Below are 27,691 nucleotides of genomic sequence, written 5' to 3'. Positions count from 1 at the left end.
GATGTGCTGTAGATGATATATTTAAAGTCTTTGCAATTTTACGCTGAGGAACATTGTTCTGAAATTGTTTGTTTGACAATTGGTAAACCTCTGTCCATCTTTACTTCTGAGACACTCAGACTCTCTAAGATGCCCTTTTTATACAAAATCCAGGGACTAAAAGAAATGAGAAAGTGGAGAAGGGGCTTAAAGCGGGGGTTCACCCTAAAAAAAAAAAAAATTCTAACATTGCATGGAGCCGACCTATGAGACCGACAGTATGCCTTTTTTTTTTGCGTACATACCATTTTAGGGCTATTTTCACCCCCGGCTTCACCGCGGGAATGGGCGTTCCTAATCACAGGCTGTGATTGACGTGCTTCCAACCGGCGCATACTGTGTGTCACGAGTTGCCGAAAGAAACCGAACGTCGGTGCGGCTCTATACGGCGCCTACGCACCAACGTTCGGCTTATTTTGGCAACTCGTGACGCGCAGTATGCGTCGGTCAGAAGCACGTCAATCACAGCCCGTGATTAGGAACGCCCACTCCCGTGGGAAAGCCGGGGGTGAAAATAGCCCTAAAATGGTATGTACACAAGAAAAAAAAAAAAAAACAACAACAGCATACTGTCGGTCTCATAGGTCGGCTCCATGCAATGTTAGAATTTTTTTTTAGGGTGAACCCCCACTTTAAGTAAATAAAAATGTATGCATATTTTCTCATTTTCCACATATTCCGCAAATGTCAGATGGTAAAGAAATGTCCCTCAAACAAAAGGACACAGAAGTAAACCTATTAAATGGACACATTTTGATCCATATATGGCCATTTTGTTTCATGAGAAAAGTTAATCTATCAAATTCTCAAACAGGACTGCTGGGAAATGTCACTATGATCAGCACTGCAAATAGGCTGTGGTGATCAGTGTATTCTGACAGTGGGGAGGCAGGAGAGTCTCCCCACTTTTAGAATACAAAGACACAGCAGGGACGATTCTTGTACACATGCCGTGAATGGGAGAAATTCAGGTCAGTTTTTTTTCTCTCAGCTGAAAAAAAAAAAAACACCACACACACATATATAAAGGGTAGGCTGCTGTTGGGCCATTAACCAAAAACAAACTAGAAAATACATGTCTATTTATATTAAGGCCTATGGTTTTAACATTTAATCAGCATCATAAGCAGACTTTTCTCCTGTAGTGAGAATGTCTTTTTCTGGTTTTATCCTTACCTCATGTCCCTGGTTTTGATTCTCCACTTTTGCATGAGGAATAGGAAAACTCTCTCTCCGTTCAAAAGGACAAGCGCAAGTCTTGGATGGTATCAGAATGCATGGAGGCTCAAGACTGTCTTGTAGAATAGACAAGTTGCAAGGTGCGAATTTACATTCTTTCTGAGCAGATACAAGGAGTGGAGCCCCAAGACTATCAGCTTGTTCCGGAGACAAACAACATGAAGTTTTCAGGCCATCACCTTGCTCATGAGACAAAACCTCTGGAGGTCTTAGATCCACCATTTGCTCTATGGTCAAAGAGTGAGGAAATGGAGTAACATCCTGGTGATCAATCAAATAATGCAAATGCTTGATATCAATATGTTGCTTGTTAGATAAATTGTACAGAGGATCAAGACCATAGTCATGTTCAATGGACTCACCACATGAATGTCCAAGACCATCACCTTGCTCAGTAGACAAACTGCACAAAGGTCCAAGACCATGGTCTTGTTCAGTGGACAGTTGACAAGGAGGTCCATGACCATTACCTTGGTCAAAAGGCAAAGACTGGATTGCTCCGAGTGCATCTTCTTGAACAGATAAACACGATGAAGGCCCAAATTCTTTGCCTTTTTTGGTGGATAAAAAATGTAGAGAATCAAGAGAGAGAAGATTGTTGGTATGCTCACTGGACAAATAGTTTACAGGCTCAATAACATCATCCTGCTCTATTGACAGACAATGCAGATGACCGAGATCATTGGTTTGCTCAGTGGACAAAGATGGTGGAAGCTCAACACCACTGGTTTGCTCAGTAGATAGACAGAGGAGATTTGCTTGTTGCTGAAAAGGCAAACAGTTTAGAGACATTTCATCTTTGCCCTGCTTGTGGAATAAACTGTATGAAGGCTCAAGGTCACCACCAGCTTCCTCCAAGAATAAACGATTTGCATGGTTAGATAAAGCAGATATACATTCTTGCCATGACGACACATTAAACTGAAGCCTTGGTTCATCTGCTCTGAAACAGATCTTTGGTATCAAATCAGTAGAGTGTTTCAGGACTGGAACACTGTAAAACAAGGATACATTCATTACAGATGAATTGCACATCATATTTTTCATACAGGTGCAAACAATAATAAAAAAAACAAAAAAACACACACACACACACACACACTTGTAGGATCACACATGGTACTATTCAGACACACCTGAGGAACACCACAAAAATATAGTTAGCAACCTAGTGACTCAATTTCTATTAATCTTCTAGTCCAGCATTGATAGATAGCTCCACCAACCATAAAAACAGGAAACATCACATCCACCATTATAAAGAACAACTCACCCTTATTGTCTCAGTACAGAAAGGACAACTGGTATTAAAATATACAACTCTAAAATTATTATTAAAAAAGTATGCACATGGAGGGAATTCATGCTGTCATGCAATCGAGTTAATCAACCCAGTTCTCAAGTCATCTTCCAGGCCACCACCAAGAGGATATAGGGGTGGTGGTGTAGGTGTTTTGTTCTGTGACCAATAGGTCTGAGCTATGGCTTCCTCGATCCATCTGGCTATGTTTTTTAAAGGCTCTGTCGGCTTTCTTAGTCCCAGAAGATAGTACAAACAAAGCAGTTTTTTTTCTCCATTGTTTAGTCTTCTCTAGGCAAGCCCGAATGTAGAAAAAAAGTCCTCTTGTCGGTAGCATTGGCAAAGAGGAAGGCATGATAATCTCGAGAAAGTCTGTCAGGACTTTGGGTAAGGATTCTGGATCTGGTAGCAGGATCATTTTATCCAAAAGGATCATACAATATGGTCCCACCATTGATAAAGCTTGGACCCTGTGTGCCGATACCAGGGATAAAAAAAATAAAAACACACACCTTTTGAGTTTTTTTTCTGAACACTCCCAATGAGTTCAACGGGTGAACTTAGGAAATCCTGCAAGACCGTCAACAGATCCCAAGAAGGGAATTTTTTTGAGGCTGCTAGTCTGGATGTTGACTTTAGGAATAATTTTTCCATCAGAAGAAGGAGAGTGCCAATACCCAAACTTTAAGGTGTGCTGCAACCCAGATTCTTGTCTTCCCCTCTTGTAGAAAATCTAGAATTGTTGGAATGAGTGACCTACCTGTTACTGTCTTCTCAGCCATGGCAAAAATGTATTTTATAAAGCCTATGTCACTTTTTCTGCTTGCAGAAATGCAAACGCCTTTAATCGGAAAATCATTTCTTCTTTAAATATTTCCCCATTCAGTAGCCATGCTGAAAATGTTATACATTTTTTTTTTTTAGATGAGAGAGTTCGCCATGCCCTGTTTAAGTTTAGGCTTGAAAGGCAGGCTCATTGGAGGGGCTATGCTAATCCTGTAAAAGTGTGCAAGCTAAGGCCTTTGTGGCCAGTGAGGAGCAGTCAGTATTACCATGGCTTTGTCTTCTATAAACTTTCTGAATCAGGTTGATTGGGGGAAATGCACATGCCAGTGAGAATATCCATGGATGTGCAAATGCCTCAAAACTACAGTCATTGTCCTCTAAAAGGAGAAAGTTCTTCTGTTTTGGTTTGGTTCTTGTGGCGAAAAGATGCTCCGCTTTGGGAAGCCCCCCCCCCATTTATTTTCATTCTTTTAAATTCTCTCTATTGATTTTTAATAGATTTACAAAAACAGAGCCTTGGGGCATTCCCCGGCTCAAAAAGTACCACATGAGTCGGTACCCAACAGGTTATCTGCCTAAACAGTGCTCAGCCACTCCATTTGGAGACATTGTGAAAAGAGAATGTTCTACTCGTCTTCGATAAAAGGTGAGGTTTACCCAAGAGGGAACCCTGGTACTAGGCCTAGAATACTAAGGGTTCAACTATATGGGTGTCAGGAGGGTCTTAGCAGGTGTTGAAACCCCCCCCCTCCCCCATTTCTTAAATTAGCAACTCAAATGTCTGCTGGTCTAGAGACTACTCAGACTGGTTTAAGTTCTGCTCAAGAAGTTTGCAAGAAAATTTTGTTTCACCTTTAGGTAGGCCTTTCAAAAGACAGCAAGTTTGATTATGCCCACTGTAATGCCCCATACACACGAGCAGAATTTCCGCCAGCAAAAGTCTAATGTGAGCTTTTCATCTGAAATTACGACCATCTGTATGCTCCATCAGACTTTTGCTGTCGAAATTTCCACCAGCAAAAGTTTGCGAGCAGGTTCTCAGTTTTTCCCGGCGGAAAAAAATTCCTATTGGAAAATCCGTTTGTCTGTATGGAATTCGGACAGGAAAAAAAACACGCATGCTCGGAAACAATTCGACGCATGCTTGGAAGCATTGAACTTCGTTTTCTCGCTGCGTCGTAGTGTTGTACGTCACTGCATTCCTAATGCTCGAAAGTTCAGAGAACTTGTGTGACCGTGTGTATGCAAGCCAAGCTTGACCAGAATTCCGTCGGAAAAACCATCCATTTTCCCGACGGAAATTCCGCTTGTGTGTACAGGTCATAAGATGTTTGTCAGGACCATCAAGTGGTGTGACATTCTACGCCCTTGCTTGTTGAAGTGATGGTTGTAACATTATTAAAATTTGCATGTCTCCTGACTTGTGCAATAAAATGATGTAAAGCACCTTCTACTGATTTTAGTTCCCCCATGTTTGAGGACTTTGTTAAACTTGATCTGTTCCATACCCTTGTGCCACTTGGTCCTCTAGGTAAGCCTTCCATTCCCCATAAACGAACATCTGTCCTGATAGCATCTAGATTGCAGGATTTCTGTGGTTCAAGCAATGTGTTCTCGTTCAGCCACCATACTAAAGATTTTTTTGATCTGATGGGGAATAAGAGCCATTTCTTTCACTGTAGAAGGGTCCCCATTCCATTGTGAAAACAAGAAAGTTTTGTAGAAGCCTTGAGTGTAACTGTGCCCATGTCACTGCTGGGATTGTAGATGTCAGCCCCAAGAGGAGGTTCATTAGCTCTCTGAAAGAAGCTTTTGGCATTGGGTAGTGTGACAGACCAAACTGGGACAGAGGGTTTTGGGAGGGGACTGCAGGATAGCCTCTAGCCTACTGACTATGGGCCCTAGCAATTGAGGGAGCTACAAGCATTCAGGAAACTGTCCTGTTATATAAATACTATAAGTCCTCACAGTAGCAGGCTCCCCCCCTCTGAAAAAGATTCAATAGGAGAAGATACCCCTCTTACCTGGGCTAGGCTGGTGCTTGTGGCGCCTGCTTCCGCCAATGCTGCCGACATCACCCCCATTCGTGCAGAGTGTGCAGCAGAATTCTGTGGGAGAATCCATCTTAAATAGACTGTCCCGGCGTCCCCACGCTCCGAAAACACCACCATTTTGACCCATGGCCGACATGCAGGGACTGCCACAAAAGCCATGGCTTCCCGCCCGGACTGCCTGTCAGCCCAAAACCTGCAGCCCCCGGGCACACAGAACCAGGCCGGAGGCTCCGGAACACCGGCAACTGCTGGGTGGAGGATACACTATAATGGAAGGCATTGCGGAAGGAGGAAAATAAAAGGTCTACAGTGCTTCCTGGGAAAATGGGTGGAGCTGCGCTCTCTCCAGGTGCTGTCCTGAATGGCAATTTGGGGAAAATAAATAAATAAAAATAAAAAATACTATCTGCAGGTCTCTTTCTCTCTACAAAATTAAGTACTGAGAGCGTGATCATGAACACAGAGGGGTGGGTTTATTGAAACTCAGACTTAAAGAAAAGGATTTTACAGAGAGTATAAAATTATAGGACACAAGAAGGTAAAAGTCATACCTACCTGCTCTGTGCAGTGGCTTTGCACACATCAGCCCCAATCCTCCTCTGCTCGGTTCCCCCGCGGGTGCTCTGGCCTCCTCCCCCTTGCTGAGTGCCCCCACAGCAAGCCGCTTGCTGTGGGGTCACTCATGCCTGCTTGCTCCTGAGCCGGCTCTTTGCGTCCATATGACACAGTGTGGCTGCACACCATCCATATCCATGAAGGAGAAAAAAAAATAAAAAACACCTTCAGCCTTTACAACCACTTTAACTGTCAGGATGTACAACTCAGGGGTAAGCATTGCAGCAAACACCAATAGGTCCACTAAAACAAAAAGCAAAAAATAAACCCCCACAGGACTGGAGACTGCCTGCAGCTCAAAGCAGCCTGAAAGACCTTATGCCCGAAGCTGGTATCAGATGAGACATGAACATTCTAATAGAATTTGGAACACGTGTGAACCAATGAATAGGGGGCAACCTTGCAAGTCTCACAACCAGATGCTTCAACGCCCAAGAGGACTCACGCATAGTGTGGAGGGCCACATGCTGGGCCAGACCCAGCAATGGGAAGAAAAAAAAAAAAATTTGCCTTTTGGATAATTTCCTGGAGAAAAATCCTTACACCTGCCACCAAGTAAAGTGAGCTTTCCACGTACGGCGATAAACCCTGTGAGAAGTAGACTGAGATTTTAGCACTGCGAGAATAAACGATTCCGAGATGCCTCTGTTGCTCAGACAGTATTTTTGGGAGTGATGGCAGACCAACTCCTCAGACGCTGGTTAGTCTGGCAAGGACTGGAGAAACTACATATTTGTTGGCTCAGAGACCACCAAAGCCAGGGACAGATCAGATATAGAATCTGTAGAGGAAGGTGCAGGATTGCATCTATGGCCTCTGTGTTCAAAGTCAGCAAAAAACAGTCCCAAAAATAAATGCATGGCTAAAGCAAAAGCTTACTTAAAGCGTGTGTTACCGAAGCATTTCATATTCCTGATATGTGCCTGCTGTATCATGTACTTGTATGAAAAAAGTATACTGTTCTTTGTATTGCTTTTCTTTTAAAAACTGACCACACTAAAAGCAGGAGACCACCCCAGTTCTTATGCAACTGAACAGAGGGAATGTGATCACTGAAAAAAAAAAAAAATAATAAAAAAAAAAAAAAAAGGAATTTATGTTTTTTTTATACCCATATACAAATGTCCTTTAAGATCACTTTAAAGCAGAGCAGGTGGTCATGCCCAATTGAGCTAGTGAAGACTCCAAAGATGGCAGAGATTCTAGGAGCAGAGGGCAGAAGATTCCAGGCTGCAAATGGATGCATCAGTAGGCATGCTGAGAACAGTACAAGAGTCATTAGTGGAGTGAAAGCTGGGGGCTCCCAGTACAGTGAGGCTACCCCCATGTCTAGACGCAGACATGTTGCAACCAGCAAGGCAGTAAGGCAATATAGCTCAGTGTACAAGGCAAAGCCTTCGGTGCTCACAAAAAAACACTGGTGGCAGGTGTAGGGTCAGATAGCCAGATGTGAACAAGTCGCCAAAAGTGGGCAACAGAACAGACCAGGGATCAAAATTCCATATGGCTGCAAGTAGGAGCAGCAACTCAGAAATGAAGAAAAGACTCCATAGGACACCAGCAAAAAAAATTAGGCATTCTGGTAGGGGGAGGGATTATTGTGGGCTGGCCTACAATTTTTTTGTTTACCAGTGTCATATCTTCCTGTAAGTGGCAGTGTAACCCAAAAGGTAATGAGTTCCTGTGTCCTTCAATGGAGGAGAAAGAAAGCACAGACAACAAAATGCAGTGTTTTATATGGGAAGATGTTCCATTCTTTTACTAAGGATTTAAAATTAGCTTGTGTTAAATCATCAAACACCTCTATTAAACTGTAAGCAGCTACAATAAGCAATCGATATTTGTTTTCAATTAAATCACTTCAAATAAAGCATTTTAATATCAGGCCTACGTGCCCGGTGAGCCAATCCCAATCTCGTAATAAAAAAAAAAAAAAAAAAAAAAAAAGACGTATTGCCTATTTTGGACACCTGTGTTAGTAATTGTGGAAACCTAGATGAGCACACAGTCCCCTTAAAATTGAACACACCATGTAATAAGATGCGTGTACATTCGTTCACCCAATTTGCACCAATCCTGGCCACCTTTTCTAAATTTGCATACCCTGAAGGCACAAGACACTGGACCCCCCCCCCACCTAGATCGTCTCAGCACCTTTTCAATACATGGTCATACATGAATACCATATGCGATTGCCACAGCCAAATATCGGAACAGCATTTTTGTTAAGCTATACTTGATCCACTTTTGGGAAAACGTAAAAGAATTTCTTGCAGGAGTTGTGCCCACACTACAAGGGTTAATTCCTTATGATGTCTAGGGGAGACGAGAAACATTTACTTATCTGATGCTCTTACAGAGATCTCAAAACTACGACCCTCCAGCTGTTGCGGAACTACACATCCCATGGGGCATTGTAAAACTCTGACATTCACAGACATGACTAAGCATGATGGGAATTGTAGTTCTTAAACAACTGGAGGGTCGTAGTTTGGAGACCCCTACTCTACTTCCTCAGGAGGCGGCGCTCCTCTATGCTCCGGAGGTGGACTGTCCCTTGGGTCCTAGAATGCTAGAGAATAGGGCGGGAAATGTCTAGGTACAGGGAGCAGTGCAGTATCATTTAGGTAAACCTTTTTGCTCTCGTAAATAAGTAATTAACCCTTGAAGTTGGGGCACAGTCATTTTTTTTGTTGCCCAGAGAGGCTTTAATTTCCTTTTTGGACACCTTTTTCCAATATTACTCCAGTTACCAACTGTCAAAATTATCTGGGAGCCATCGTCTGCTGCATGATAGCTCACTTTCTGCACTGTACAACCGAAATTTTTGAAAAACAGTTATACTTGACACTAGTTTAGCAAACATTTGTTTCACAAAATGAAACAAACATGAACAATTGAGATCTTCCAAATTTGTGTAAAATACTGCGCTAGTTACCTGATGCTGAGGCTCTGGCTTGGCTGCCATGAACTGCAGGGGGAGGCTGGTGTGGCAATATCAGAGGAGATAGTGGACAATCCATGGCGACTCCACGTAGACATCACACGGCCAAGTGAAAAAGCCAGAGAAGATGAGAATTCGCTTTTCCAGGAAAACTGTGGTGGTAATCCCTTTAGCCCATGTGCAAACTGGGTCACAGAAAGTTTTTGGACGGTGGGGATTCTACTCCCTAGATTTCTTTTCCTGGTCCACAATCTGTAACAGCCAGGAGATGAAAGTGCAAGTACTGTATGAAGGCCAAGCATTGAGCATCCAGACTTCCTTTCAGATTTACCTCTGTAACTGGCGTCAAATTTAGAATTGCCTAAACACTTGAAATGTGGGTTCCAGCGAGTGAAAAGCTGCATGTTGTCACTGGTAGCAGGAAAATGTGGGGAAAGGAAGAAGGATAAAGTCCACTCAGAACGCTGTGCTGATTGAGTTATGGGTAGCATGCTTTTAAACATACAATCAGGAGGATTGAGTTTAATAAAGTCTGATAAATAGCCTGGATCTATTTTCATATGAAAAGATACAGGGAATGTGGTGTCATCCAAGGAAAAACTGCTAGCAAGAACTTCAGGGTAAACCTTAGTAAGATGAGCGGGACAAAGATCCATACACTGCGGAATAAGATGGTCACGACTTGATGAAAAGCCCACATTTCCTGCTGTCTGGGAGCTCATTTTCATATTTACAGAGGAAAAAACATTTAGCAATTTTCTAGCTTGCAGCTGACCTCTAAAAGGAACAAGTTTTGCAGTGTTTGATAAAGGCATCGACTTGGAAGAACTCTTGCATGGTACAGTCAGTCTATTGGCAATAGCTGAAAGTTGGTGTAGCAATGCTTGCTCTGTAGTGCACTTGTTTAAAGCAACTACATTCCGCTTATTCATGCCTGCACAAAGTGTATTAGAAGCCATTTTTGGAACTGCATGTTTTGATGGTAGAAGTCTATAGTTAGGGATATGACAGGTATGTGTAGGGGAAGCTTTAGAAAGTTTGCAGATCTGCACGTTGGAATCTGGAACATTGTATGCCTGCATGAAACTGCTCTTACACTTTCTGCTTGGCTGCCTTCTGAGAGATATGTCACCGGTCTTAAACCTATTTCTGGGGAGATCTGGGACATCCTGAATTTTGCAAGGCCTTAGTGAACGGGGATGAAGATTACGAGTTTTATGGGAACTTGTATACATGGAACCCTGCAAATCTGAACTGGAAGGCTGACCAAAGTTTTCATGCCTAATCTTTGGTCTTGTTGCTCCTTGTATTGTGCATGTAAGGCTTTGAGGTTCAAGTTTCAAAGTACAATTTTCAAAACTTGTGTCGGCTCCAGCAACTTTCATTTCCATTTGACATGTAGGCCGTCTAAGGCAGTCTTTTGGTAACTGCTGATTATCTTGTAATGGCAGTGGTTGCTTAACAATATTAGTAGGTAGATTTTTGTTTGTCTTGATACATATACTTTTTCGTTTAAGTGTTTTAACGTCCATTTCAGCTGGAGATCCTTTCCCAGATGGACCTTTAAATAATTTAAATGGAGATCTATGCTCACCAATGAGGACAGATTGCATCTTCATTGTTGGATGTTTGGGTGAGCAGAAAGAGGTAGGTCTTACTTTATGCAAGCATTCAGAAGACCCTTTGTAATTAATCTTGTTCCTAGATCTAGTTACCATTGGTTTTATAGGAACAACATGTTTAATTCTCTGAGTGTGCTCTATTTTAGAGTCAGTCAATGTAGAGGCCAATTTATCTGCTAGTAAGATTGTACTCTGCACACTAGGGCTACTAGACAAGGGAGGATCTGCCAGAATTTCATTTTTGTGCAAACAAAAATCATTTAACGGTGTATAGCATTTTAATTTCTCTGCACTTTTGATTTTACCAACTGGAGAAGAAGCCAAGCGAGTGTTTGTATTTACAGCTTTTGTACCAGAGGAGGAAATCCATTTTCTCTTTTTTTTGCTGATGGGGGGATCCACACCAAGCATTCCATCAGATTTTTTCAACCTATGGCTCCAGGCAAAATGATTATGTAGCGGGCTTTTGGGAATCTTATATTTATCATCTGGGCATTTCAGAAGGAGTGCTTTTACAGAATCCAGCTCACCAGAAGGATGCACCAATGCAGATTTTCTATCTTTCCAACCAGGCAATCCATCAGGAACACTACATTCCTTAACACACAGTAAACTACTTTCTTTGTCACAACTTAAATGGTTTCTTAACTGAAGTGCCTGGGATTTTGCCTTTTTGAGAATCAGATTGTTAGTACTATTCAAAGACAATACATCAGGCTCCCTGGCCTTTGCTAAAAAGCTCCAAATATCCACATAAGGTATGAGGGCATTCTGCAGTGTGGTTTTTAAATGACAAGTCTTATCAGCTGTTGGCTGACATTCTAAAGATGGTGCTTGACCATGAACGCCTTGTAAATGATCCAAGCTTAAGGTGGTTTTGTTAATTGCTAAAGATTTGGATGACTGACTGTGACAAGAAACCAGTGTGTTGTCAAGTTTATGAAATTGATTAGGATTCTCAGAGTCTGAAACCTCAGATATGTTCTTTTCAACCTGATGCCTGTCACTTTTCTCATTTTTTGTGCTCATCTCAGAATCAGGGTTTGTTACACTATTGATGTCACATGGAAGATTAGGTACAATGCTGTGATGTTCGGGCATTCGAGTAGTGTAGCAGGTGACAGGCAATTGGGCTCCATTTAAAACATGTGGAACAGGTGTATCCTGTGACATGGTACAATGCATCTCTTGTGTCATACTATCACTATCATGTAATGAAGGGCCTCTCTGTGTAATTAAGACCTTTTCATCTGAAACAGTTTCCACCACCTGCAAGACTTGTTTTTTTATTTCCTGTTCTTTTCCTGTTTCATCAGAATCTTTAAAATGAACAGCAGATGTTTCATTGACATCTCCTAATAAATTAATTGTAGTGTGTTTACAAGAAGATTCCCCACATGCACTTTTTGCTGCAACCAAATGAATGGAACCAGAATGTGACGATTCACCCAATTTGTACCCTAGGCTATTGGCACAGCTGAGATCTTCGTGACAATCTGCAGAAACACTTTGAAGATGGAAGTATTCCACTGTGTTGGGTAAAAAAGAAGATTCTTGTGTATTAGATGATTTGGCACTCAACCCATCAATGGAAGTTTGAAGATTTGGTTGTGTGGTCACACTCTCTGTCAAAGGAATACATTTTCCAGATTCTGAGAGCAAAGCATCATCTCTGACATTTTGTGAATGAATGTTTTCCAAACCAGTCTCCACTTTTCCCACCAAATGTATAGTTGAAAGAGGTGTACAAAGACAGTCCTTTCTATGCTGGTCTTCTGTACCAGAAGTCATATCTAGTGATTGCTGGACACAATTGTCGTTTGACTGTGCCATATCCTGCACAGCATGCTCTAAACAATTTTGTTTAGATCTCGTACCATTTTCAGTAATACCTTCTTCTGAGCTTGTAGAAAGTAGAGATGCACTGTTGCTTTCCCCCAACTCAGAGCACCCCGATTCTTTGCAAACAAAAGCTTTTTCACACAACACAGGGCCTTGTTGGATATCACATGCATCCTGGTTTCTTTTAGTCATATTATGAGATGTACAAGAATAAAGTGGCACTTTTTGATCTTCAAGGCACATACAGGAAGCTCCATCTCTTAGACCATTGGATAGGCATATGTGTTCTGAGGACTTTACCACTGTACATTCTTCATGACCATCAGGAGGTTGCTCAAACGAGTTCTGGATTTCCGTTCCCATTAAACAGCAAGGCTTCCCTGAAGAATTAGAATCTTTTACGTCTGGAGGCCGATTCCTCTCCGACGGCAGATTATCCAGTTTTGTATCCTGCTCGGAATGCAACTCAATCTTAGTGCTTATGTCTTTCATACCTGCAGCTTTATCAGGTTGAGCTTGGTTATCTGAAACAGAAAAATTTAATAATTACAAGCTTTTCACCATGGTGAGCAACTACAGCGCCCTGTACATGCAGTGACAAGATGCCATATTTGCCTCTGCAAAATTTTGACAACAAAATGGCTTTAGTAAACCAAAACAAATCTACATGCATTTTACTAAAATTATTTTACTATATCTATTAAAACTACCAGCTTGTCACTCAGCCCCATCTTATGTGGGGATTTACTTTTCATTGAAAACAGGTAGTAGCCCGGTATGCACAATCATAAATGATTATTTATCTTTTTATTGCTGGTCTCTCCACAAAGGCTCCTCCAGTTATATAGGCTAATGGAACAGAAGCCTGTGCCAGAATGTAATAAACCAATATGAAATTCAGGAGTATCCAATCCAGGAGCCAGCTTCATTAACAACTACCCTCAAAACAAAAGTTGCCAGCCTTAATTTTTAAAGAAGTATTGGCCATCTGGCTCCTGGGCTTTATTCAGCCCTGTAATAAACATTTCATACATTAAGTGCCAACTCTTGACTTGAACTGGGTCAGCTAGTTGGTGGTCAAGTTTGCTCATATACAGGGGATTCGCCAGCTGTTAATCTTTCTAGACACCCTAAACTTTTCCATCACAATCTGCATTTACCTATGGCTCTGTGGAACAGTGTTAAACAACTAGAGTCAAACATTTGTTCTAGGGCCTGCTATATACACATATCTTCAGCCTTCAGTACTCCTCTTCAGTTATCCAAGGTTGAACTTTCCTGAATTGGAAGTGGGTTAAACATCTTGGATGATCAAAGGGTTAACTGGGTGCCTAGACAGTGTTTTTGTGTACTATGTTAGGTGTTTTTACTAGGGGAAAGTGATGGATTTTATTCCCTGCTTTTACAGGAACACAAAATCTATTACTTTCCCCGTCAGAATGGAGATTTGCCGGCACCCACCAATCAGCTTCTGCTGTGATTAATCAAAGCAGAAGTGGCCCACACATGCCCCCTGCAGGCAGGAGTGCAGAATCATGTATATAAACACACACACACTTGATCCTGCACAGGAGAGCTGCCCTGTAGCAGCAAGTCTGCTATGGGTTGGGGTCCTGAAGCGGTTAACTAGCCAGTACTGCCCTGAAACAAATATTAACCATTTCAATACCAGGCACTTACACCCCCTTCCTGCCCAAGCCAATTTCCAGCTTTCTGCGCTGGCGCTGTTTAAATGTCAATTGCGCGGTCACGCTATGCTGTACCCAAACATATTTTTTATCATTTTGTTCCCACAAATATAGCTTTCTTTTGGTGGTGTTTAATCACCTCTGCAGTTTTTATTTTTTGCTAAACAAAAAAATAAAAAATAAAGTTTCTTTTCGGGCACTGATAAGGCGGCACTGACAAGGCAGCACCAATAAGGTGGTACTGGTGGGCGGCACTAATGGGCATTGATAGGCGGCACTGAAAGGCTGCAATGATGGGTACTTATGGGTGGCACTGGCAAGCATTGTGGATGGGCACCGATTGACAGCTGCCTGGGCACAGATTGGCATTTCCCTGGTGGTCCAGTGTGATGGCCATCCCTGGTGGTCCTGGGCGGGCATCCGAGGGGGGCTGCACTGAAACAATCAGCACAGACCCCCCCCTGTCAGGAGAGCAGCCGATCGGCTCTCCTCTACTCGTGTCTGTCTGTCAATCAACGGCTCTTCCTGTTTACATCGTGATTGGACACCTGATCACGTTTTACCAAGATCAGTGTAGCGGTGTGTCAGACTGACACACCGCTACACCGATTTTGGTAAAGAGTGATCAGGTGTCCAATCACGGCTGATGACAGACACTGATAAGGCGGCATTGGCGGGCACTGATAAGGCAGACAGACACACCGCACCACCCATCGCCGCGGGCACGCGGTGGCTTTTATCCTGCTGGACATCATATGACTTCCAGTCAGGATAACTGAACCACCGCTCGGCCGTCATTCTGCTATAGGCCGGGCGGGAAGTGGTTAATTTGACAATAGATTTAAAATTTAAGAAACAAGCATCCTTGATGGTAACACTGTAGAAAACAAGGCACTACCTTTTACTTGTTGCTCAGCAGAAACCTCAGGATGTATGCCGATTTCAAGAAAGTCCCCTTTGTGCTGCACAGCAGAAGTTTCAGCCTGAAATGAACAAAGTCATTTTATCAACACGTTAAAGCTTATATTTAGCCTCCCTTGGTCCATAGTCACCCCTTCATAAATATGCATATACAAATTTTAATAAAACTTGTTTCATTACATATCTTTATTTTTGATGACAATACTAGGCCTCTGTGCTTATCTGTGCAATGCGGCAGACTGCTGGTGGGAGGGGCTGCGCAGCTTCCTAAAAACAGACCACCATAACTATGTCTATACATGATGCCAAGCTTCCACGATTGATTAAACTGAAGTCCAATAGGAAAGAGGAGGTCTAGAGGCAGTTCAGCTAGGGAGGAAAGTGCTCAACAGGCTGGAAGTCCTCAAGCTAAGGTTCTATAAAAAAAAATAAGGTTCTATATGCCTTGCTACATTTTTTTATACATACTATGAGAAGTTGACAGTTTGCAACGAAATCAGTATGCAATTTCAGTACAGGAAGAGAGTCTGTGCAAATATGCAAAGACTGAAGATAAGCCTGGAGTTTAATTTTAAATTCTCAATATAAGAGTCTACAAATTCCTTGACATTTTGCTTATTTTATCACAATCCAGTATCTGAGTGAGTAAGTGAAAAACGTATATAGCGCAACACATGCAAACTGAATTCGCCTCTGGGCGCTGTATCCATTCCCTGGGTGAAACCCTTTTGCCCTCAGAAGAGATGGGTTTTAATCTTTCTCCTGAAGGCCAAGTGGTCCAACTCCAAATCGGATGGAAGTTGGTAGCGCGTTCCACAACCGAGGTCCCTGGACTGCAAATCTTCGATCTCCTTTGGACTTGTATCTGGCTTTGGGTATCTGGAGTAGGTTTTGATTGGTGGATCGCAGAATGCGATTGGGGTTGTGGGCTTTTATTTTTTCGCATAGATATTGGGGGGCGTTTCCGTGAATACACTTATGCGTTAGGCAGAGTGCCTTGAAAGTGATTCTGTCTTTTACTGGCAACCAATGAAGGGATCTCAGTGAAGGTGAGATTGATTCCCATGGTTTTTTTCCAGTCACTAATCGAGCGGCCGTATTTTGAACGACTTGCAGACGAGTGATTTGGTATTTGGGGAGTCCTAGATAGAGGGCATTTGCATAGTCAAGTCTGGAATTGATGATTGTTCCCACCACGACTGCAATGTCCTCTTTCGGAATAAAGGGGGTGAGTCTGCATAGTAGGCGCAGCAGATGGTGGGATCCGCTGACTACTGACCCTATTTGTGCATCTATTAAAAATAAAGCACTGTGTGGTAGCCGAACATGAATATCTGACACATTCACATGTCGAGATGACAACTATTCAAAAGCCCACTGCTATGGGATTACTATAGTATACTGTGAGAAGTATCAGTGAGGGGAAAAAAAAAGGATTTGATCCCCTGCTAATTTTGTATGTTTGACTACTGTTAAAGAAATGATCAGTCTATAATTTTAATGCTAGGTTTATTTTAGCAGTGAAAACAATTGGCAACATACTACGCCGGGAAGGACTGAAATCCTGCCTAAGAAAGCGCATGTACAGGCCGTCTGAATAATTCAGGGGAGAACTGGGTGAAGGTGTTGTAGTCAGACGAGACCAAAATCGAGCTCTTTGGCATCAACTCAACCTGTTTGGAGAAGGAATGCTGCCTATAAACCCAAGAACACCATCTCCACTGTCAAACATGGAGGTGAAAAAATTATGCTTTTCGGGTGTTTTTCTGCCAAGGGGACAAAACAACATCAAAGGGACGATCAAATCATGTACCATCAAATCTTGGGTGGTAACCTCCTTCCTTTAGCCAGTGCATTGAAAATGGGTTGCGGATGGGTGTTTCAGCATGACAATGACCCAAAACACACGGCAAACGCAATAAAGAAGAAGCACATTGGTGTCCTGGAGTGACCTAGCTATTCTCCAGACCTTCTTTTCAAACTTGTTATTGTTTAAGATATTCTCCAGATCTTAATCCCATAGAACACATATGCCTCGAAAACCTTAATGACTTGGAGAGGATCTGCAAAGAGGAGTGGGACAAAATCCCTACTGAGATGTGTGCAAACCTGGTGGCCAACTACAAGGAATGTCTAACCTCCGATTGCCAACAAGGGTATTGCCACCAAGTACTAAGTCATGTTTTGGGAAGGAATCAAATACTTATTTCACTCATTAAAATGGAAATTAAATTTATAAACTTTTTTTTAAATGCATTTTTCTGGATTTTTTAAAACCTACCATTAAAATTATAGACTGGTCATTTCTTTTTCAGTGGGCAAACACACAAAATTAGCAGGGGATCAAATTATATATATATATATATATATATATATATATATATATATATATATATATATATATATATATATATATATATATATATATATTTTACACACACACACACACACACTACTTCAAGGAATGGTGCATGTGCAACAAAGCCATCCATATTTACCAATTCTTGCATATCCATCTTCGGAGTGGTGCTTGAAATATCCATCGGGGCAGCCCTCTCCACAGTACCCAACATTACAGCCGAGTTTAAACTATATTGTCCTCTACAATCCTGGCTCCTCGCACAAGAGGTTGGTTCTGGCACCTGAATGAATTCAATGTTGACAATTTCTGTTTGTGGCAGGGTGTGCGGCTGATTTTCAATTGTTAGATCTCCCTGCTCCTTGATGCCCCAGTTTGATATTGGATCATCTCTGAAGTGCACATGTAATATAGGCCACTTGTGGTTCAAAGTATTGCTCAAGGAGGACTCCAGTGAATGTAGCTGGCTCTGCTCCTGAACATCAAGTCCCAGCATTATGACATGTGAAGGGGAATAGCGTGCTGACCTTCCTGCAGGTTCCCGAGAAGAAAGAAAAGAAAAAATATTAACATATGCAAAGTCACCGACTTATTTCTAGATTTAAATACATTTTAAAACACATGACAAATTAACAGTAAAGTGGCCTTTCAAAAACTTGCTTTCAGGAACTAACAGGTCTTATTTTCTAGGTGTTAAACCTATTTTTTGTGGACCACTAACATTGCCTTAAGAAACCTCTTCAAAGTAAATATAGAAACAAAGAACTGGCACTACAGAAAAAGTCGATTTGCATCCATCTGCAATGGCGCCCGTTCCTGGAATCTCAGCACTCAAACTGCTAGCAGGAACTTCAACTGACACTTCCGGGTGTGTCAGATAGCCAACCCCCCTGCCCTGTAGCGACCTAGGGGCGGGGGAGTGAAATCGGGAATCTAATATACCTGAACTATATCAGATGTTTAACATTGTCAGTGGTTTTGCTCTGCAAGAAAGCAAAGATTCCAGGAATTAACAGAACTGTGGGAACTTTTTAGTTTAAACAGCACACAAGTCAGTTAAAGCCATTGAAATGTTGTCAATTCTTGTTGGGACGCCAGTGGGGAGAAAAGCCTGTTTTTTTGTTTTAGAAATTTCTCCTGCCCCCCGTAGCACAGCATTTTGACAATAATATTTACCACTGGACACCCCAATGAGGATGGTTAATTTACTTACAACTATATATGCTGTAGTGAGATGTGCGGTATCCCCATTTACCTTTTATAATCTGGGCACCAACTTCTAGCACACACTGACAAGCAGTGGGTTCACCCTTAGGAACTATCTGGACAGAAAAAAATAAAAAATTATTTAATGGAATAGCAAGTTTGCTTGAAAGCTTCCATTACATGCCAAAACTAACATTGGAGATGGATATGGAAACCACAGCTAAATAAGTCTCCAGTTAAACTCAGTTATAAATGTATAAAAGTGAAAAAATAAAATAAAAGAAGTGGTGATAGAGCATGGTTGTACCCTGCTCACTTGGAGTGGGCTATATATTCACCAAGACCAACTAAGAGTATAGAACTAAAAGAAGCAGCAATGCTCACCTGTTTTGTTCTTATAATATGTACTATAAGCAGCTAAGAGAGTAGAACTAAAAGAGATGTAGATGTAGCTATTCTTGTAAATATTTACTTTGACTAGCTAAGAATGTAAGGGCCCTTTCACACGGAGGTGGATCAGTAATGATCCGCCTCTGTGTGTCTGTCAGCTCAGCGGGGATCACTCCGTAAATCCCCGCTGAGCCGGCGGATGACAGGGCGGTCTCCGCACACTGTGCATGGCCCACCCTGTCTTTTCTCCGCTCTCTCCCCTATGGGGGGATCGGATGAACACAGACTGTGTGTCCGTGTTCATCCGATCCGATGACAAAAGAAAAAAATAGGGTTTCCTTCCATCTGCAAAATCGGATGTTTGCGGAGGCGGATGATTACGGGTGTCAGCGGATGTTTATCCGCTGACACCTGCAATCACATAGGGACCAATGTATGTCCCCTTTTCATCCACAAACGGATGGATGAAAAAGCGGACATACGGTCCGCACGTCTGAAAGGGGCCATAAGGTAAAACAGATGTGGCAATGGTGCTGTGGCAGTGCACTGCTAACCCAGTGTGAGATAAAGATATACTGTATACACACAACTAAAAGTGCATGAGAGATGGTGCCATGGCCTGGCTTATGCATCTACCAAGACATGCTAGCAGTGTCTAAGTAATACAGAAGTGATGATGCCGTGGCTGTCGTCTTCATATATCCACTAGCACCAGCTTAGAGAGTATAAGTAAAAATAAATGGTAATGGTGCCATGGCTGCCCCTAAATATCTACTAGGACCAGCAAAGAGAATACAAGTACAAAAATAACTGGGAAGGGTGCAATTGCGGTCCCTGTATACAAACACAAAAAAAAAAAAAATGCTGCCATGGCTGTCCCTATATATCCACTAGAGATGGGCTTGGGCGTGTTTAAAATCCCACATGCCCGATCCCGCCAGGAAGCCAACAGTGCACAGCGCTAATCACAGGCAGTGAGACATTTCCAGATCTGTGAAGCTGCGGACCAGGAAATGTCTCACTGCCTGCGATTAGCGCTGTGTAGTGTCGGCTTCCTGGCATGTGGGATTTCAAACACGCTCGAGCCCATCTCTAGTATCCACTATCACCAGCTGAGAGTATACAAGTACAAATAGAACTGGGGTGGGTGCCATTGCTGTCCCCATAGATCAACTATGACCAGCTAAGTGTATACAAGTACAAAAAAAGAAAAAAAAAGGTGCCATGGCTGTCCCTATATATCCACTATGACCAGCTAAAGCGTATAGAAGTACAAAACAAAATTGGAAGAGTGCCATGGCTGTCCCTATATATCCACTATGACCAGCCAAGAGTATACAAGCAAAGAGAAGTTGCAATGGTTCCATCACTGTGTCCCACTTACCTGCCATGTTAAATATCGCACACTAAAACAGCTAAGCAAGTATCATGCTGTATATACAATTCTATTTTACTTATATATTTTTAGTTGGTCATAGCGGATATATAGGCACAGCTAATCACCATAACCTTGTCGGTTTTACTTATATACACTTAGCTGGTACTAGTGGATATACAAAGAGAGGCACAGCATCATCACTACTTCTGTCCCACTTCTAATTCCCACTACGAATTTTGTCCGAAGGGCGTTGGCCATGTCTTGCATGCAATCAGAAAAAGAATTGTCGGCTAACAAACACGAAACTGTTTTTTCAGCTCTTCAGCACCACCCTTTGGTCAACTTCTGCTAATGTTGCGTTACGGTCAGCATTGCTTTCGAGCATGCGTGTTTGTACTTTGGAGTTTTGTCCGACGGACTTCTGTACACACGATCGGAAAATCCAACACCACACATTTGTTGGCGTAAAATTTTAAAGCATGCTATCCCACATTTGTTGGCGGAAAATCCGACAAGAATTATCCGATGGAGCAAACGAACGGTAGGATTTTCCGACAACAGCCTGTCATCACACAATTCCCATTGGATAATCCGATCGCGTGTACGAGGCTTTAGTTGGCCAACGAGGATATGTAGAGTGCTCTAACTGTGCAATCACCCATTTCCATTTTACTTGAACCCTCTTGGTGGACATATAGGCACCATCACCACGTCTGTTTTCCTCCTACACTCTCAGCTGTTAGTAGTGAATATTATAGAAGTAAAAGAAGTGGTGATGGCGCTGCAGCTATATAAAAAATAAATATGGGCATACTCAAAGAGAATATGATTAGCTAATCCTAGTGTATACAAAGCACCATGACCACTTCTGCTTTACTTCTACACTCTATAATATTCACTACTAGCAGCTAAGAGTGTAGATGTAAAACAGAAGTGGTCGTAGTGCTCTGGGTGTCCTTATAGACACTATTATCAGCTAATTATATCCTCTATGTAGAATGCTTTATAGACACAGACACCACCAGGACCACTTCTGTTTTACTTCTACACTCTATAATATTCACTACTAGCAGCTAAAAGCATAGATATAAAACAGAAGTGGCATGGGTGCGTGTACATCCACTAAGAGGGCGTACATAAAATAAATTTGTGTATATAGGCACAGCCAAAGCACCATGACCACGTCACTTGTACACTCTTAGGTGGTGATAGAGGCTATGTAGAGTGTAGAAGTAAAGTAGAAGTGGTGTCGGTGCTCCGGGTGTGCCAATACACACACTTCTATTTATGTTAGTAGATATTTAGATACAGACAAGGCACAATTCCCTCTTCCTATTGGCTTGTAGCTAGTAGTAGTGAATGTACAGAGTGTAGAAGTGGTGTCGGTGCTCCGGGTGTGCCCATATACACACACTTCTATTTAGGTTAGTAGATATTTAGATACAGTCAAGGCACTATCCCCTCTTCCCATTGGCTTGTAGCTAGTAGTAGTGAATGTACAGAGTGTAGAAGTGGTGTCGGTGCTCCGCGTTTGCCTATACACACACTTCTATTTATGTTAGTGGATATTTAGATACAGACAAGGCACAATTCCCTCTTCCTATTGGCTTGTAGCTAGTAGTAGTGAATGTACAGAGTGTAGAAGTGGTGTCGGTGCTCCGGGTGTGCCCATATACACACACTTCTATTTAGGTTAGTAGATATTTAGATACAGTCAAGGCACTATCCCCTCTTCCCATTGGCTTGTAGCTAGTAGTAGTGAATGTACAGAGTGTAGAAGTGGTGTCGGTGCTCCGGGTGTGCCCATATACACACACTTCTATTTAGGTTAGTAGATATTTAGATACAGTCAAGGCACTATCCCCTCTTCCCATTGGCTTGTAGCTAGTAGTAGTGAATGTACAGAGTGTAGAAGTGGTGTCGGTGCTCCGCGTTTGCCTATACACACACTTCTATTTATGTTAGTGGATATTTAGATACAGACAAGGCACAATTCCCTCTTCCTATTGGCTTGTAGCTAGTAGTAGTGAATGTACAGAGTGTAGAAGTGGTGTCGGTGCTCCAGGTGTGCCTATATACACACACACACACACACACACACACACACACTTCTATTTATGTTAGTGGCTATTTAGATACAGTCAAGGCACTATCCCCTTTTTCTATTGGCGTGTAGCTAGTAGTAGTGAATGTACAGAGTAGTGGATATTTAGCTACAGTCAAGGCACTACCCCCCCCCCCCCTTTCTATTGGCTAGTAGTAGTGAATGTACAGAGTGTAGAAGTGGTGTCGGTGCTCCGGGTGTGCCTACACACACACTTCTATTTATGTTAGTGGATATTTAGATACAGTCAAGGCACAATTCCCTCTTTCTATTGGCTTGTAGCTGGTAGTAGTGAATGTACAGAGTGCAGAAGTGGTGTCGGTGCTCCGGGTGTGCCTATACACACACTTCTATTTATGTTAGTGGATATTTAGATACAGTCAAGGCACTATCCCCTCTTCCCATTGGCTTGTAGCTAGTAAATGTACAGAGTGTAGAAGTGGTGTCGGTGCTCCGGGTGTGCCTATACACACACACTTCTATTTATGTTAGTAGATATTTAGATACAGTCAAGGCACAATTCCCTCTTTCTATTGGCTTGTAGCTAGTAGTAGTGCATGTACAGAGTGGTGATGGTGCTGTGCCTATAGATAGGCTCCCATTGTATTGCTATACTCTTAGGTGGTCATAGTGCATACAAGGACAGCCAGAGGTGCTATGAGCATTTCTGTCTCTCTATACTCACTACTATCATATCAGAGTATAGAAGTAGTACTGTATAGAAGTGACGAGTCGTGCCTTTCTCTCGCTGCCTATATTGCACTATGGAGCAGCCAAGTTTCCCCAAAGAAAAGTTGCCCCGTGCAGACAGTCCGGAGCCGTGAGCGCCCCCTGTGCCTGTCCTCCTCCCCCCCGGTGTGTGAGTTCTCCATACCCGGCTCTCACTCCTCCCATCCCGCGCCTCGCTCTCACTAGCTCCGAAGCTCCATGACTCCGTCACTGTCTCCTCCCGACCGGGCACTCACCTCACTTCCTGCCAGCCTCGCCGACGTCACCTCCGGCGGCACATCACGTGAGCTCTTCAAAGTGGTACCCGGGGCTTCCGCTGTTATAGTCCCGTGCCCGACACCCCCCGGGTCACCGTGAGGCTGGCAGGTGAATGGTTATGTCCTAATGGTCCCTTCCTGCCCGTGCTTCCCTTCTGACCCCCCATTGTCCACTGACAGCTGTAATTTCTCCCTGTCTCTGCAGGTCGGAGCCCTCAGGACCAGGCTGGAGCCACCATGAGAACCAACAAAGTGTACAAGCTGGTTATCCACAAGAAGGGCTTTGGGGGCAGCGGTGAGATCATACATGACACCTTCTCTTCACTCATTCTTCCTGTACACACTGCAATATACAGGGACTGAGATCACTCACATCATAGTCACCATGCAGGGCAAGATCTGGGAAAGCGAAAAAGACAAGTACTGTATGGCCAAAACTTTGGGGATACTTGCTTTTGGTAAAGTCTGCTGCTGGCTGACGTCATGAGCTGCTCCAGGATTTGGAAGGATTCTCACCATATTGTCGGGATCCGTCCAGCTGCCTGATTGACTGCTAACTCTAGATCTCAGCTGTGCCATCCGCTATTCAGGAAAGAGTGGAGAGCAGCGACTGACAGTCACCCTTCTCCGCTCCAGGAAGGCTGAGAACTGGAACAGCGGTTATGTGATCGCTTTTTGCTAAAGACTGCTGTCAGCTGATGTCACAGAGCTGCTCCAGGCTTTGGAAGGATTCTCACCATATTGTCGAGATCCGTCCAGCTGCCTGATTGACTGCTAACTCTAGATCTCAGCTGTGCCATCCGCTGTTCAGGGCAGAGTGGAGAGCAGCGACTGACAGTCACCCTTCTCCGCTCCAGCAAGGCTGAGAACTGGAACAGCGGTTATGTGATTGCTTTTTGCTAAAGACTGCTGTCAGCTGATGTCACAAAGCTGCTCCAGGCTTTGGAAGGATTCTGCCCATATTGTCGGGATCCACCCAGCAGACTGATTGACAGCTGATTCTGGCTCTCAGCACCCGGCTGCTCCCATTCCTCTCCAGTCTGGAGAGGGAGAGCAGTAACTGACAGTCACCATTCTCCACTCCAAGAAGGCTGAGAACTGGAACAGCGGTTATGTGATCGCTCAGTTCTCAGGTTTGGAGTTCAGGGGCACAGGAGTGCACTTACTTTTGCTAAAGCTTGCTGTCAGTTGATGTCACATAGCTGCTCCGGACTTTGGAAGGATTCTGACCATATTGTCTGGATCCACCCAGCTGACTGATTGACAGCTGATTCTGGCTCTCAGCACACGGCTGCTCCTGTCCCTGTCCAGTCTGGCGAGGGAGAGCAGTAACTGACAGTCATCGCTCTCCACTCCAAGAAGGCTGAGAACTGGAACAGCGGTTATGTGATCGCTCAGCTCTCAGGTTTAAAGTTGAGGGGTACAGGAGTGCACTTACTTTTGCTAAAGCTTGCTGTCAGTTGATGTCACATAGCTGCTCCGGACTTTGGAAGGATTCTGACCATATTGTCGGGATCCACCCAGCTGACTGATTGACAGCTGATTCTGGCTCTCTGCACACGGCTGCTCCTGTCCCTCTCCAGTCTGGAGAGGGAGAGCAGTAACTGACAGTCATCGCTCTCCACTCCAAGAAGGCTGAGAACTGGGCGATCAGCGGTTATGTGGAGTGCACTTACTTTTGCTAAAGCCTGCTGTCGGCTGATGTCACAGAGCTTCTCCAGGCTTTGAGGCCGGGTTCACACTTGTCCAACAAACGCTCCGACATTAGGAGCTCATGTCGCATGACGCGTGAAAATCAATGTTTCCCTATGAGAGCCGTCTTAACTGGTCTGACACAAGTCGGTCCGACTTTGAAAATGCTCCCTGTACTACTTTGGTCCGACATTGATCCTACTTCAGCCCATTGAATATCATTGAAGTCGGACCAGAGTAGGAGCCTTGTCCTAACCATCCGACTTTTGACATCTGACATGTGATTACAGCAGCAGTAAAAGGACTTTATCTCACACTGGGATTGTTTTGATTGGTCAAAGAACAAGTTAGACTATCACAAAGTCGGATCAAAGTAGTATCCTGTTCATGAAAGTAGGATGGATGTAGGACCACTGTAGAACAGATGTCGCAGAGCAAAGTAGGATGGAAGTCGTACTGCTGTCCTGTAGTATAGTGTGAACCCAGCCGGAAAGGATTCTGACCATATTGTCGGGATCCACCCAGATGCCTGATTGACTGCTAACTCTTTCAGCCAGGCACTAGCTGTGCCTTACCCTGTTCAGTGTGGAGGGGCAGAGAAGAGAGCAGTGATTGACTGTCGGCGCTCTCCACTCCGAGAAGGCTTGGAACTGGGTGATCAGCGGTTTTGTTATTGCTCAATTCTCAGATTTACAGCAGATGGGGTACAAGAGTCACAGGAGTGCACTTACTTTTGCTAAAGCCCTGTTGGCTGACATTACAGAACTGCTCCAGGCTTTTGAAAGGATTTTGACCATATTCTCAGGATCCATCCAGCTGACTGATTGACAGCTGACTCTGGCTCTCAGCACCTGGCTGCTCCGGTCCCTGTCCAGTCTGGAGGGACAGAGCAGAGACTGACAGTCACTGCTCTCCACTCCAAGAAGGCTGAGAACTGAGCGATCATCGGTCATGTGATCTTTCTGCAGCAATAAGATAAGTATTGAAGTTTTTATTTTATATACCCCAAAGTCCTTGAAAATTACCCTGTGTCTGTTACAGAAAACTCCAGATGAGGGTTTCCTGCAATACAAGAGCTATAATCAACATTAGAGATGACCTTCGGCATCCTTCAAACTCCCATCTATACAAACTGCACTATTATTTTTTTGGTTCTTCCTTGGCCCACATCACATGTAAACAAAGGGGCAGGATGTTGGTGATATCAGTGCTCTTTAGTCAATGACAAACGTTTGTATGGGCATATGTTTGGAGGATGGCTAAGCTCACCTCTGCCCACCATCACTACTCCTTCCTTCCTTTCCAGCAGTGCAACTTCCATCAGAATTTATAGCTTTTTTGTACTTTCATAAGTGACAGATGCCTGTGCTCCCCTCCATGTCCTGCCTCCATAATCCAACCCCCTACATCACTGCCTTACCCTGCATTGACATAGGGGGCAGATGATAGCAACATGACGTGCACCACGGGATACAGGCATCTGACCGCCATGGAAGTATGGAATTTCTGATGGAAGATGCAGCATTAAAAAAGAGTGAGTTGTTTTTGAAGCTCCAATTGCATCTGAAGCCAAAAAAAGTTTAGATTCCAGAGCTGATTTCGTGCACTTTTAGAGTTGTCCAGTTATAAAAAGCCTTCTGTGTGCAGAAGCCGCCCTTAACCCCCCTAATACTTACCTGAGCCCATCTCGACCAAGCGATGTTGCAGGATTGTCTCGGCTGTACACACTCTCCCTCCTCATTGGCTGCAAAGCCATTGGCTCCTGCTGCTGTCAATCAGAGTCTGTGAGCCAGAAAGAGAGGGGTGGGGGCAGGGCCGGGTCGTGGCTCCATGTCTGAATGGACACACAGAGCAGTGGCTCAGTTCAGGTGCCCCCATAGCAATCTGCTTGCTGTGGGGGCACGCAACAGGATTGAGGGGCAAGGAGTAATGCAGAGGGACCCGAGATGAGAAGGATCTGAGCTGCTCTGTGCAAAACCACTACACGGAGCAGGTAAGTATAACATTTTTTTTATTGTTAAAGAAAAAAAAAACTTGACTTTAGAAGCTGCACGAGTCTGGAAAAAATTTGAATCACAATTTTTTGCTTAGAATAAAGATCATGATTCTCGGCATAGCGTTATCTTTCACATAATTTGTATTTATTTTTTTAATTAAAGGGGTTGTAAAGGTAAAAAAAATGTTCCCCTAAATAGCTTCCTTTACCTTAGTGCAGGCCTCCTTCACTTACCTCATCCTTTGATTTTGCTTTTCTCAGAAGAAATACTCACTTCCTGTTCTTCTGTCTGTAACTCCACACAGTAATGCAAGACTTTCTCCCTGGTGTGGAGAAAGCCTCTTGAGGGAGCGAGCAGGAGTGTCAGAACGCCCACTAACACACCGCTCCTTTCTCTATCTGCAAAGTAGAGAGTGTCCTGACTTGCCTGCTCGCCCCCTCCCCCTCAAGAAGCTTTCTCCACACCAAGGAAAAAGCCTTGCATTACTGTGTGTAGTTACAGACAGAAAAACAGGAAGTGAGGATTTCTC

The 27,691-nt window shown here is 43.4% G+C and overlaps 2 protein-coding genes across 7 annotated transcripts in view; one reads left to right on the top strand and one right to left on the bottom strand.

Moving 5' to 3' along the window:
* Positions 1 to 23,443, bottom strand: part of PRR14L (proline rich 14 like) — a 28,657-nt gene extending 5,214 nt beyond the window's left edge. The window contains exons 1-6 of the mRNA XM_040349673.1: positions 23,362 to 23,443; positions 18,665 to 18,731; positions 17,549 to 17,940; positions 15,028 to 15,112; positions 8,972 to 12,965; positions 1,216 to 2,272 (exon numbers count right to left, since the gene is read on the bottom strand). Coding sequence (XP_040205607.1) covers positions 1,216 to 2,272; positions 8,972 to 12,965; positions 15,028 to 15,112; positions 17,549 to 17,905 — 5,493 coding nt within the window. The 5' untranslated portion in view covers positions 17,906 to 17,940; positions 18,665 to 18,731; positions 23,362 to 23,443. The remainder of the gene's footprint in view (positions 1 to 1,215; positions 2,273 to 8,971; positions 12,966 to 15,027; positions 15,113 to 17,548; positions 17,941 to 18,664; positions 18,732 to 23,361) is intronic.
* A 16-nt stretch (positions 23,444 to 23,459) lies between these two features.
* Positions 23,460 to 27,691, top strand: part of DEPDC5 (DEP domain containing 5, GATOR1 subcomplex subunit) — a 127,576-nt gene continuing 123,344 nt past the window's right edge. For 4 of the 6 annotated variants that reach the window (XM_040349692.1, XM_040349708.1, XM_040349699.1 and 1 more), the window contains exons 1-2: positions 23,467 to 23,582; positions 23,679 to 23,768. In XM_040349692.1, coding sequence (XP_040205626.1) covers positions 23,711 to 23,768 — 58 coding nt within the window. In that variant the 5' untranslated portion in view covers positions 23,467 to 23,582; positions 23,679 to 23,710. Of the gene's footprint in view, positions 23,583 to 23,678; positions 23,769 to 27,691 lie in introns of all 6 variants that reach the window. The other 2 variants (XM_040349726.1, XM_040349717.1) reach the window with 2 other exon arrangements.

This window comes from Rana temporaria, chromosome 1 (assembly GCF_905171775.1).
Source record: "Rana temporaria chromosome 1, aRanTem1.1, whole genome shotgun sequence".
NCBI classification, from domain to species: domain Eukaryota; kingdom Metazoa; phylum Chordata; class Amphibia; order Anura; family Ranidae; genus Rana; species Rana temporaria.
Note: the sequence above shows the minus strand (reverse complement) of the source record. Positions and strands in the feature narration are given on the sequence as shown.